At 48.3% G+C, this 13,752-nt stretch overlaps 1 protein-coding gene across 2 annotated transcripts; it reads right to left on the bottom strand.

Moving 5' to 3' along the window:
* Positions 1-1,223: 1,223 nt before the first annotated feature.
* LOC131211157 (protein peste-like) lies at positions 1,224-13,149 on the bottom strand. 2 transcript variants are annotated; one of them, XM_058204526.1, is made up of 8 exons: positions 11,978-13,149; positions 9,372-9,374; positions 4,505-4,661; positions 3,964-4,269; positions 3,484-3,690; positions 2,913-3,419; positions 2,778-2,851; positions 1,224-2,714 (listed from the first exon to the last, which is right to left on the bottom strand). In XM_058204526.1, exons 1-8 carry the CDS (start codon positions 12,076-12,078, stop codon positions 2,249-2,251), a joined length of 1,821 nt encoding a protein of 606 aa, XP_058060509.1. In that variant the 5' UTR covers positions 12,079-13,149; the 3' UTR covers positions 1,224-2,248. The 2 variants fall into 2 exon arrangements, with proteins under 2 accessions (XP_058060509.1, XP_058060508.1); XM_058204525.1 differs by lacking the exon at positions 9,372-9,374.
* Between the last annotated feature and the right edge of the window lie 603 nt (positions 13,150-13,752).

The raw sequence follows: 13,752 nt of genomic DNA, 5'->3' as shown, positions 1-13,752 counted from the left end.
GGTTGCGGATCCGTAGAACCGGTGCCGACCACCGAAGTGACGTCATTATGGGGAGGATGAACTGTAGTGATTGGCCACCGCTGACCTGCCACCGAAACTGTGCAATCATCGTGTTTTTCACCATAATTTGCTCAACTCCGTGCGCGCGCGTGCTTTTGTTTATGAGCTTTTAAACGGCGAGCCTTTCCCCTGGCCGAAAAAATCTATAACCGGTCTGGCGGATGGCCGGAGCCGGACGGGCTCAGCGGGCGGTTAGATAAATTGGTTAATGTGATGCCAAAGCACCACCGGTAGCGGTCATTAGCTCAACGGGGAAGCATTCGATCCCGCCGTGTGGGATGTTCCCCGTTTGCACTGCTCGGCCGCTGGGCTGCTGGTTCGAAGGTAATTTGGCGAATGATTGAAAGATGGCAAGCAGCAATTGGAAGCTTAGGAGGATTTGCCCAAACATGGCGTGGCTCGAGCAGCTGGAGTAGCGATTGAATTCACTGCTTTCGTTTCCTTCTCCGGTGAAACATTAAACTCATTCACAACTCACAATCGGCAGTTGCAATTCGAAAGTATTGCATGCAACCGATATAGCTGCCATGCAACTTCTTTTAAAATGACGACCACTAGGTGGCGCTGCAATCACAGAGATGATTTTCGGTTAAAATATTGCCTGTAACGGATAATTTCGCAAATTGCGCTGAAGGATTGTAAATATTTTAAAATTTTTTTGTATCAATGCTAGTCATTAGTGACAATACCAAAGTAAAAGGCTAGTGATTAATAAATTGTATCATACAATAGAATAAACTTACCTGATCGACGTTAGCACATTTTAAAGTTCATAATAATTTGGCACTGTTCACAGTAATTTGGAACACTTAGCAATTAAGTTCCACGGGTTAAGCGTGGCTTCACCAGGCACAGGACATAGTTGTGTTACCATTTGATCTGTAAAGAAAGTGGAAACCCAAATGTCGTAAAACAAAATGTATCATTGCCTACGAAAAAACACAGTAATTCCTTCAACAAAATCCACCTGAACCGAAAACGAGCACCAGAACGAAGTTAGAAAACATTGAAACATTATGTTAGCATAATGTCGGCGACGTACGATTAATACTAAGATTCAATCAATCAATTGATCAACAACGAAGGGAGACGTTAGTGTGATATTATCCCATTGAAAACAAGTTCATTCCAAAACCGAAACAAAAAACTCTGGAACTGGCACACGTACACAGCCTGTTTTACTTTCATTCTTATCCTATAGCATGCATAGTTGGTTTGTCTTTCTAACAATAAACGAACGCTTACCAATACACTTCTTGCACATTCGCATTCTGGCGTTTCGCTTGTCACATCATCTGCCTTTGCCCACGTGAAACGAAAGGCACTTACATGGAGTGTCGAGGTAAACTGGAAGCGCACCGTGCAACATTTGCTTGATGTGACCCGCAGTTATGAATTGTTGGCATCACGATCCAATAATTGCACATTAAGCTCTAGGATCTCGTCACTGTTATCACGAACGTGGGCCCCACAACAAGATACGGACGATTGGACGATTGATTGGTATGGTAAGTGATGTGTGGAGCACAGGGAATGCTAAAACGCTAACCTTAGCTAACTTAATCTTACTCTAAGCAGAATGTTTCTCTTTTTTGCGGGAACAATACGGGCTATAATCCTTTGGCCTCGTGAACTCTAACGGTCTTCTCGACTCTACGTTAAAAGGGAAACTAAACTTAATCTCAGGGGCGTGTGTGGATCCTGGTCCCCAAGTCGCAGCTAAACGAGATATCAGAAAATCGGTGTTGTGTGTTTGCGTAAAGTTGCTTTAAGAAGTGAGTAAATAATGCTCCTCAGTGGAATTAAGACTACAGAAAAATGGTATCAGTTGTACCATAGAATCATGCAATCAAAAATCACCGTCTTGGCGTCTCTTAAATCATCTTAGCGTATAGATCTCTATCGTAAGACCGCCTGAACAGCAGGATGCGTTCGTACCGCTGGCCAAGTGGTAAGCTACTACTGTAATGAGGATTCTCCCTTCCCCGGGACACACTTGCTGTCGTTCCAATGTGGTAATGTTTACGGTAGTGTCTTTCACTAAATCCTATCAATCAACCGATCGATTCAGTCATACTATCGCTCTTGGGTCTTGCTCACGCGGAACGTGCTCTAGGAATCCTGGTCCGAACACCGATATCGGTGCATCAAAATGCGCGACTGTCCCCGTTGTTGCCCAACAACTTCCTCATGACTTTACGATCGTTGTCCCCTTTGTATCGATCAGTGGAAAGCTTTCCGGTTCCATCGCTGGGTGATTCCCGGGCAGCGTGATACAGTCCGGAAGCGGTTGTTTTTCCACTTTTTCCACCAGCAGCCTATCGACCAGGACGATCGTCGTCGGTTTACCGTTTTTCTCCGACGAATGGAGCAAACACTTATCGGCCCCGTTGGCGAAGGAATGTATTCCGTTATGGGTTGTGGCCTGATGTCGGTTAGCAGACGCAACGCGTCTCCTCCGGCACAGCATACGTTCCAGTGGCATCCAGAGTAGCATTGCGACGCCACAAACAACCATTACGATTCCACAGAACCGAACGATGGACGGTACGGTAAGGGCGAAGGCGATTTCACCGACGAGGTCCGCTGGCATCAGGACGTGTTGCTCGAACCACAGAACGGGCAAGAATACACGCTTGACGTCGGCGAAGATACTAGGAAACGGAAACTGGATTTTAGTACACTTTCAGTAAAGTGGATTGTTAGACACCACTTACTTTACGTTCTCGTATGGCTCAATCATAATGTTTAGCTGAAGCCGTGCGGCAACATCAAGCGGGACGGAGGTGGTCTAAAACGAAATAATAACGATCAATACTCTGCCATCGACATTTATAACCCTTATTGCGTACCGGTTCGAGTGACATGTAGAACTGGTGCTTCTCCTTCATCGGTTGCAGGCCCTCGACTTGATTCAGATAGAACGGATCGGCTCCGTAGTAGTGCGGGAAAGATACAAAAACGGGTGTTCCGTAGCGGCAGGAGGAAATATTCAACACGCCGGAGGGGACTATTTCGCCGGCACTGAAGCAAGCCGTCTCGGGAAATAGTGTGCCGTTGTCAATCGCTCGGCGATCACCGGCGTACTTGTACGCCTTTACGCCATGCACCGTAACTTCCTGCTCAAATTCGAGTGGTAAACTGCGGCACATATCGGGTGTGAAGAGCTCCACCGGCCGGTCCTTCGTGAGCCCTGGGGGATAGAATTCGCCCGCCGAGCCATTCAGCATACCGCAGCTTCCCTCGAAAAAGTCCGTCCGTGGCTGATAGTTCCATTCGCCCATCGTGCCCAGCTTGTTGATATCGTCGACGCCCGTGTGCGCGTTGTAGTGACCGATCAGATCAGCCGAATTATTTCTCTGAAAAACGAGATTAACTTATAAGATCACGCTCAACCTCGGGTTACCACGGGGGGTTCCCTACCGTATAAAACCATCCGACACGATCGAACGGAATGTCTTCGTCGTTGAACAAGTGTTTGCCCATCAGCACCATGTTATCTTCGTAGCCATCGAACAGAAGTTCGCCGGCCGTTTTCACCACATTAATCTGCTGATCGTACAGCTTGAAGCCCATCGAAACGCCCTTCTGCCGCAGATAGTTCCAGTACTTCGATTTCTTCGCCGCAGACTGGAATGGGTGGTTAGATCAGAACCATGATTCAAAATTAAGCTTCATCTCCCAAAAGAAGGTTGTGAAAATAAAACATAAATGTCTTGAAAACCCCACGATGAGTATCTTTTTTTCTCTGACTTCACACTGTATCATTAAGCACAAATGATTTGCTACTTTCACGTCATGATTTTACGTCATTGCACAATGATGTAACGATTATCGCTAATTAAGACCCGACCCTCGGTGACTAGCTGCCGTTCGGTTCTACTTGTTTTAGCAAATACCTACCACGGCCACTATATTGATGCTGCTGATCACATCGTCCAGACTGCCATTGCTACCCTCCTCATCGAAGTGGTAGACACTTTTCTTCCGGTAGCTCACGGTGTGGTTGGCGTCATGCCACTCGATGTCCACCTTTGTCGGCCGCTCGATGAACCGATACGGACCGAGCTCCTCGAGGATCGGTTTCGTCGAATGGTTCGTGATATCTTCCGGGTTGGTCCAGTTGAAGAAATACACATCCATCGCCAGTGGGAACGGTGGCGACACCCAGGCATCGTACCCCCGGGAACTTGGCCGCAATTTTAACTCCTGCACAAGGATAACAAAGACGGTTAATTAAATCGGTCCACCGAACATCTGCGTGTCTGCGCATTGATCTTTGCGGGTCACGTTCACGTAGAGAGCCGGCGGTGAACACCTCCAACGAATCCAACGAGGGTTAATTAAGAGTCAATCGGCTGTCCACGGTCGACTCTCTACGACGGTTGCTTCGCGGCATTTGATTTTCTCACACCCGACCGTGCGCCCCCGGGTTTATACGAACCTCGTGCAGTATGTCCTCGAAGATGACCGGAAAGAACAGGATGAAGAAGCTGCCACTGGCGAGCAGCAGCAGTCCGGCCGATGTTAGGATGCATCGCCGGTTACAGACCTCCTTCACAAGCATGGTTCGTCGTTGGGGCACCGGGTGATCCGTTTTGCTGAAAGACAGAAGTCGAACGAAACCATCACTCAATCTAACGTCAATCGGGGAAACAAAAATCGGTTTCTTCTAGTTCTAGGGCGCCGCCACGGACGAGATGCATCGGTGGCGCAAGGTTCTAGTGGGTCAGCGATCCAATGTGTTCGGTCGGAGCGCATGATTCTCGATCGTGTTACCGTTCCGATGCTAGGCATAGATGCTGAGGTATTCCGACTGGGACCCGGGGTGCTGGGGTGGTGTGACATTACAAATTAACATCAATCAAAATTCAATTTTGCAGTCCAACCCCCGTACTGGGCCGCGACCAGCAGCTTTAAATGGATGCGGTTGGGAATGTGAGCGGTGGCGCCCTTTGAATTGTCGCCTATAATGGTTTCTCCTACGCCAATTACGGTGATGATATCGATAAAATTAAATTTTAAAGTCCATATATGAAACCGTAGCCATGATCTGCTTCTGATGCCGTCTTTGTTCGCTGACAAAGAAAGCACTAGGGAAGCGATAGAGAGATTAATTTAAATATGCATTAGGCCTTTATCGTTACAACTGATGATGCTTATTAAATTTAAAACATCATAGGATCAAAGTTTAGAAGACATTCGTTACATTGATTACTTTTTGCAACACAAAGAGGCTATTTCCATCACATGATCAACAATGATCTTCATTAAAAATGACCCAACTCAACGATGCCACGATCGTCGACCGACCACAATCTCGAGATATAATTCTGATGATCATTTGAAACAGCCTAACCTACCGTGGCTGAACGATAAAATGTAGTTATACATAAATTAAAGTACCAATTAGGTGCCATCATGTAGCGGGTAAGTTTTACATTCAAACCCCGGGGCCGCGGGAGAACGAACAACACAAACTCGGCTTGTCATCTGCTGAAACTCAGCACAGCCTCAATTCGGCAGGCAACATACTTTTTGTGAGAACAGGAAAGATTGACGAGTCTTCTAAGGCAGAGCCATCGGAGCCAGTCTTCTCTTTCGTGCCATTTCGTGCGCAACCAATTTGACATTCCGTTCGACGGAAGGTTAAAACTTTTAAACTAGCGTGCCAAAAACTCTGACTTTGATCAATTCTAATGACCATCTAAAATACCTTCAGCTGAGCATGGGAAGCACATGGTCACGTCATGGGCGTCTAGAATGGTGGAATCTTCTGGACAAATAAAACCCACTCGACCGGCCACCAGGAAGCCGCCAGTGTGGGGACGAAGATATTAATTACTAGCACAACGTGCGTAACAGCTAACACAAACAGCGCGTCGAGGTATGCTTGCGCGGTCAAATCATGTTTTCGATTAGTCACGGGAAGAAACGATTGCGAAATTTATCAACCGAGAACCATTTTGGGTCCGCGATCAGAACGATTGGCAGGACGATGAATGAAACATTGACGTAGGATCTGGAAGGAACGTAGGAACTCTTGTTTCGGGCAGGCTTTTGATGAAATGAACCCATCCATCCGCACAGTAGCCGAAAACAGAAACACTCATAGACGTAAACATTGATTAGCGCAACAAAAACATGCTTGGCCCCTTGGACCATTTTGGCCCCATGCTCAGTTGCGAACTTCACCAAGGTCACCATTCCGGTAGCTCAAATATGTTTGGATTTGCAAAACGAGGCTGTCAGTCCAGCTTATGCCTAGGCAAGATTTTGAACCAATTTGTCATTTGGTCCCGTCTTGGCAAAGAATTTTTGCTATTGGTCCCCTCTACAGATCTCGATCATTGTTAATGGTCGGGATGTCAGGATCACATCAATGAATTTGCGCTGCGCGGGGACGAAGGAGGGGCAGACTTTGGCTGCGAAAATTTCCAGCCATTTGTCAGAAGCGAAAGCAAAGTGAAAAGCTACAGTTCCTGGAAATATTTACGCCAGTATCCTTTCCTTTTTACTTTCAGCAAGTTTTTACACTGCTTTTCTAGGAACTCATGCGGAAACGTTAAAGGCCTCCTTCTTCTCTTGGAATATCGCTTGACAGTCCTTGTTACAGCAGGGAGTGAAAGTGTTATTTAAAAGTACTTGCCTTTCCCACCAAGTAGTACTTGGTGAGAAAGCCAAGCGACGACGAGCTCGCTGTGTTTCTTCCAATTGATGTGCCTCGTCAATACACATTTGATCTGGCTACTATCTGTTGGACGATCTAGTGATCTTCACTGCAATCGGCAGATGGTCACTGCCGAGGAGTGGATAATCTACCAGTTAGTATCCGGGACAAGCGATAAGGGGCAAAGAGACAAGTCTGATGGACTGGCACTAGTACGTACAACACTAGTTGCTTCTCCTGTATAAAGAATCTCCAACTTATGTCTATTGCAAAAAATATTTCTGATTAGGGTAACGGTGTCTTTTGACTGTCCACCACATTCGTATTCATGGGAATAAAAGCACCCCAGGGATAAAAAGCGGTGCAGGCATAACCGCTGGTTGATGAGAGACGAACGTTTTTACCAAGAAAACTACTTCAGTTCCATTGGATTATGTTGGTCATTGATGATGCTAAGTCTTCAAGGCGAAGCTCAACGCTACGCGATCCCTTGTCTGTGCGCTTTGTAACTACAAGATAACACACCTGATTTTCAGCTGCAGAAGGACCAACCGGTTGTTGGGCCGGGCTGGAGCTTTCACGGCGTCGGCGAATGAACCGAGGACTCTCTTCACCGCCGCCTTCTTGTTCTGGGCGCCTTCTTGCCGGAATGCAGGGTATTCAGTGATGGGCGCCATCTCGTAGGGCGAACGCAAAACGCACTTTCAACACTGGCAACTGATCACAATGCCGGTGGCCCGATCACAACGGTCTTTGCCGTAGCACGATACCGCAACACACACTTGCAGGATCAAAAAAGAGCCTTGACAGACAGAGCGTCAGTCCTGTGCGGCCGTGGGCGACAGAATGATTTCCCAATTTCTCCAATTTACATTTTCGGTGCGAATTTGGCACCGCCTGGAGGACCGTCACTTCAATGAAAGTTGCTTCGCAATCAGACTCAGCATAAGGAACTACTTTATTAGAGTCGAGAGAAAACGAAAGTAGTTTAAAGACAGAAGCTTTTAAAAGAAAGTAGTTCCACATTAAAATGGGAGTAACTTCGTGTGCCGCTCGCACGCACGGAATAGCGCATTGATTTTATGGCTTTCAAGGGCGGCAGGCTCGTGTTGGCTTAACGAGTAGATTAGGTAAGACGATCGATTGCAACACGTTTGGTGCTGATAGCACCAAAGTAACGGGTTCCCTCGGGAAATCTGGTATCCGAAACCATCGGGAAGCATTTGGATAGTTTAGTTCGTTATCTTATCGCCAGACCGTAGCGCTACGTTAAGTTATGCCTAACGTTAACCAGTGCTCTTCGCCCAATAGCTGCACGAACCTCCAAAAAGGTTTGAAATACTCTCTTTGGCTGTCTGCTTGAATATTGATGATTGGTAAATCAATATTAGAAGCATAATCATGAAGTAGGGACAGAACTTGATCACGGAGTGCGACAAATAATCGTTTCACGTAATCCCACGGGAATTGTGGAGCACTTTAGAAGCGGCTTATCAGACAACGTGTTGAGTGTTGGTAAACATTAGCATGTTTGAAAGTCCGCCCATGCCCCGGTAGCTAACGCGTCGCCCACTACTGCACCCATCTGCAGGTCCTACGTCCTCTCGGGTTGTAGATAGAGCGGCGAATTATGCACATTAATTGCATCACGAGCGCAGCAATCAGTAATATAGCAACAACCGGAAGCTGTACCGATTTGTTTTCATCGAACCGATCGATATGAACAGTAAACGATTACGGGCACGTGCAGTCTGGGGCTGGGATTTTTTGAAAGGCCTATTTCGGAAGAAGAGAACATCAGCCGATGACTCTCGCTTTTTTCACAACCGGTTTGGCGTGCGCACCAAATTTCCCCAACATTTGGTTGCCTAGAATTCCCAACGGAGCCGGTTTTCGCGTAGAATCCCATTCCCCAAATAGCCTCCAAGGATAGACTTCGAACAGCTCTCCTGTGGCTAAACGGCGGCGACTATGAATATGCTCCAGTTGTGAACTCTAAAAAGAACATCAAGTGGCGCAGCATATCCCTGGATAAAGGTCCATCAACCCGAACGCTGATCATCCTTTTCTTATCGCACTTAGCGCGCGGTTCCTCCTTCGAGTGTCAACACTTGACTTGCTTGCTGTGCTGGTTTCAGGCTCTTGCGGCCGATTTCCATCCAACATCCGTGGTGTCTGGTGTCGTTTGGAGCCACCACCGTATTGCGCTGGGTCTACATGGTTCAAAAGCGTTGCATTTGTTGACTGCACAATCGCCGGCGGCTGAGAGTGTCACCTGAGAAAGACCCAATAGCCCCCGTAGTGTCTGCGTTCCCGGCGGCCCGGCGAACGGCCTGAGAAATTGAGTTACGACAAATTAAACCAATTGGGGTGCATTCAATTGACCAATTGTCAACCAGGCCCCCGGGTGGTGGGAGGCAGTCCGGGGATTTGGGCAAGCAACACGAAGCGACACACGGTGCTGATGATCTAATGGTGGTCGGTTGAACTGAAGATAGCGTCGAATCTTTGCCGCCTAGTGTGACTTCCCAGTGTCCCTAAACTAGAAGCGATTTGTACAGACAAATGACGCACCCTTCGGGAACTACTGTGACGTTTCGATTTATCCAACTAAAACTGGATTCAATAATTCATCGAATACGACCTTGACCTTCCCACAGCGAGATATGAGAGAGAAAGGATTCCGACATTCCGCTGGATACCGGATCCGGGAACTGAACCAATTCCGCTGGTCCATAAAACATTCCAGAGGCAGCTGGAGAAAGATACACTTCGCCGGGTAGTTATCGTGATACGCAAAATGCACGTAGCCGCTATGCTGCCGGCCGCGCACAGGTGGCTATTAGTCACACCACAATCCGACGAAATTGAGCCTCTAACGAGAAGGGGACGGTACGGAATGATTTGACATTTAGAGTGGGTTGGAAAAAAAGCACCTAGACCTACGTCATCTGGCGTCTGTCGTTATGAATTTGCCGGCCGGCCCTGCGCTGGCCGGTTAGGCCTTTGGATTCTTGCTGTGTGAACACCGGTCATTGTTTTCATCCGATCAGGGGGCGTTCCGAATGGGTCAACAATTCGAAACACCGCTCGAACCGACTGGAAACGCACGCCGAGCATTACGCGGTGCGATCATTAAAACACTCTGCATTGTTACGGGTTGAGTTTTCTCGGTTTTACGCTAATTTACTCCCCGTTACAGCGCAGCTGAAAGGGAATGCCAGAAAGCTTTACTGTTAATTTGTTAACCTTTTCGCATTTCGACATTGAATCCTACGAATCGTTCCTTCCTGCTGCTTCGTGCTGAGGGTTCACATTTTCGCCTTCGCCACGTGAAGCGTTTGCGATTAGATATAGCCCACCGCGCGCCATTCCGCAAACAATACGAAGTTTGAGTTCTCCCCCCAGGGGCAAGTTGTGCCAAATTTGCGATGGGGACGGTAAATGGGGAGCGCGACTCCCACTTGGCGCGAGTCCGCCGTAGCCTGTCGATTGCACATATCGCGGCGCGCAGGTGTTGTGCAGCAACTTCCTTTCGGCGGAGAGTCTCGTTTATCTGGGCAGTATTATCAGTCGATTCGCTGCCGAGTGGATCGAGTGGCAGCTCTGAGTCAAACGACGCGATCCGCAACACCTGTTCGCACTCCGATAAGCTTGTTGTGCGCCATTAAGGAATGGGTTCAGATTCAGCTCGAAATGTCCTCCATCACTCGGCGTTGATGATGCTTTTGGTTTAGTTAAAAAATTCTTCTTTATGATAAGTGTTTTCCGTTTAGAAAGGAACTCCAGAGCGGCCCCCAATTTTTGCGTTGTGATTGGGTCAAGCTGTCTATTTTTACGCTCTGCGCTCTCCAACGGAACTGATTCTCGACCATGACCAACCCTCCGGGCGGCTAGGTTACGAAACCCGGCGAGCGACCGAGGAACGCTGATAAGAGGACGGCAAACATTGCCCAGTTCCAGTTCACAGTGTTCCTTCGCGTCCCGGGATGACTCGCTATGTTCATTCAGACGAAAAGGGAATGGTTTGATGGTTTTGGGGAGTCCCATACATTCTACGGTGGGTTCGAAAGGTGGTGAGTCATTAGCATCTGTCGTGTTAAAGTTAAAGGGTTTAAGGGTTGTAGGCACCAAAAGTGGCCAGAGAATACTAGTTATTTTTCATACCTTTCGAGTGTGGTTGTTTGAAAAGCGTGTCCAAGTATCTCTTGCACTAAAACCCAAGCCAACAAACGGCAGCATTGGCTGGTGGACACTGTCTAAACAAATCACGCCGCATAATCAACGGGGCTTTGATGCAACGTCAACCGCGCTAGAATACGGTTCACAGTACATCCTGCAGATCGCGCCGATCGCGGCGATAAGCGATCGTTTGACAGAACTGTATGTGTCAGGAAATGATTCCGCTCTTCCCAAGCCAAGCAAATGCTACCGTTTGACGCAAAGTTGGTAACAGAAACGTTTGTTGAAAAATACTCATCTAAATCACTCTATTCTGTTCCGCCATTCCCCTCGCGACACGGTTATCATATTCAAACACCAAATCAGATTACTGTTTGAAAGATATGGAATCCACATTCGAAAAAATGGGCGACTCCGAACGGGCCACTTGAGAACACATCGTAAAGACTCCGTCCTGAACTGCCGATGCATCAATTCGCCCCGATGCAGCACCATTATCGCCGTTCGTTGATGGCCGCCGCGCCACTTGTAACATCGGTCGCGCTTGAAAGGGCACTTTCGTCGTCATGGGAACAGAAATCTTTCCCGGAAGTCACTAGAAAGCCGTGTCAGGCGATTGTGGCTGCTGCAATAGAAGTGGACAAGTGTTCGGAGTTTAGTTTCGGTCCCAATTCTAATGCCTGCAGTCGAACCGGAGATAGGACCTTTCTCTGGGATGGCTTTTTTCCCGAAATACGACCCCAGAACGCAGGGGTTACGGGGCAGATAGTTTTTTGTTCCGTAGCCTCATGCTCTCGAAGGCGATGCTTATCGGTATTTTGGTTTGCTTGTGGTGATTACTGAAAGTGGTGATAGCATACGTGACACGGAGACAGCCCATCGATAAGCTCACCAAATTTACGGTCAGCCTGGTTGCGCCCTAGGCAAACTGTATCGCTCTGTGATAATCAGGCTCGCAGGGCGTGTACCCCGAGAAAATCTTAGGGCGCCACCAAGAAAACGCGGTCAGCTACAATAACTCAAGCTTATGATTGATTAAAAAAGGTAATCGAAATCAATGGTTACCTGATGTTGGTGCACCCTCCGTTGTTGTTGCTGGCCAGCTGGTAGACGGCACCTTTCTCCGTATCGGCCGTGACCGCGGCCTGTTGCGCAGATTGTAACATACAGCCGAAACAGCGCGCCGGAACGCGGATTCACGCTTCGCCCCAAAACAGATTCGTAACACGTAAATTCAGATCGTTTCCAACTCGGAGCTCCGAGCTCGACCGTAACCTTGGCAACCGGTACGGCTACGTAGGAAGGATTCGCAACTCACGCACACACATACATACACACGGGCGTAAAACGGGGCAGGCTAATGAATTTCGTCCTTGCGATTGAGAAGGACCGGTTTTTTGTGTTGGAAAAATGTCGCCTTTGTCATTCGCCAGATTCAAACACGCAGTAGCAACGCGACGATAGAAAGACGCTCGATCCGTTGTGCGTTGTCACTCGAGTGTGAATCTCTTTCTCTGCTCGAGCAGATGAATTGGCGGGCACGGTATTAGTAGGCCTTGAATGGAGCGCGTTGCGCTCGCCGTTCACGGCCGGCAATTTCGCCAAGCCGATAAGCCACACGCCCCGGTCTTCGGGGTCGACGGAATTAGTTTCTTTCTTCCCACACAAACGCGTTAATGGGACGCACCGCACCGAGAGAGAGTAAGTGAACGCACACACCACCAGCTATTCTTGACAGAAGTTGGTCATCAAGTTGGCTCTGACGCGCCGACTCGCATTCCGTTCGCGGTGTTAAATTCGTTCTGTGTCTGGTGGTTTCGAGGTTTAGAATTAGCACCGATCCCGTGTGTGGTGTTAGGATTCTGAGCGAAAAATCGAGATCGAACGTGCAACGGACACTGGAGATCGAGAGAGTGATCAAACCCTAACCTCGAATTACACTGCAATCTTCCGATTCCAGGATCCACCGAAAGGCAAAGTCCTTCCCGCGCGACGTATGTAGAGCGACTAGGGGGCAGCAGCGAACTAGGATGACTCGTGCACGATTACCAGACAATGCCTGCGCGTGCTGATAGCGTTCCACAATCGGGCTGCGTGGTAGATTAAAACCGGCCCACGCACCGTAGATAACGCATCCGCCACTCTCTCGGTCCCGTTCTAGCGCTACACACACTATTCACCGACTGTACCCGGGAACCGATAGGGGCCCTACGGAGCGTGCTGTGCCAACCCGATCCGCGCGGATTCTGTTCTACGACTGACCGGCCGCCGCAACGGAACGATGCCTATCAAATCCGACCGACACATGCGCGTTCGGTATGTCCCCTTACACATACAGTAAGCTCCGGTGCCGACGCCGCCGGTTTAGTTCTGTCATGCACGCGGTCTACTCGTCGATGATGATACGGGCCGATGACGATGACTACGCCGAATTGACTGCGACTTCGGTGATGGAGACGCTCGGTTGTTGCACACTGCGCACGGTTGCGGGTTGCGTGGGACTCGGGTTACGCAAACTCCGAACCCACGCGGATCGTGTGATCTTCGATTGATATTCGATTCCACGTGGCTCGTGGATCGGCTCATACACTCATTTCATTGGCCCAGTGCTTTGCATGATACGTAATTTTTGTCGTACAGCCTTACGATGGGAACTTCCTTTCACAGTAGATTGGACTTTATTTAATACTAACTATTTTTTTTTTTGAACTACTGCTAAAACTATGGAATTGCACTGAGCCAGGCATTAATTAGCGATGACTGCCCGTTGTGTTGATTTTAACCAAAACGAGAGAAAATGGGAATGAAGATGTTTACAGATAGTAATCGAGTAGTGTAAT

This window comes from Anopheles bellator, chromosome 2, assembly GCF_943735745.2.
Source record: "Anopheles bellator chromosome 2, idAnoBellAS_SP24_06.2, whole genome shotgun sequence".
Lineage (NCBI taxonomy): Eukaryota > Metazoa > Arthropoda > Insecta > Diptera > Culicidae > Anopheles > Anopheles bellator.
This window is presented reverse-complemented; position numbering and strand designations above follow the sequence as displayed.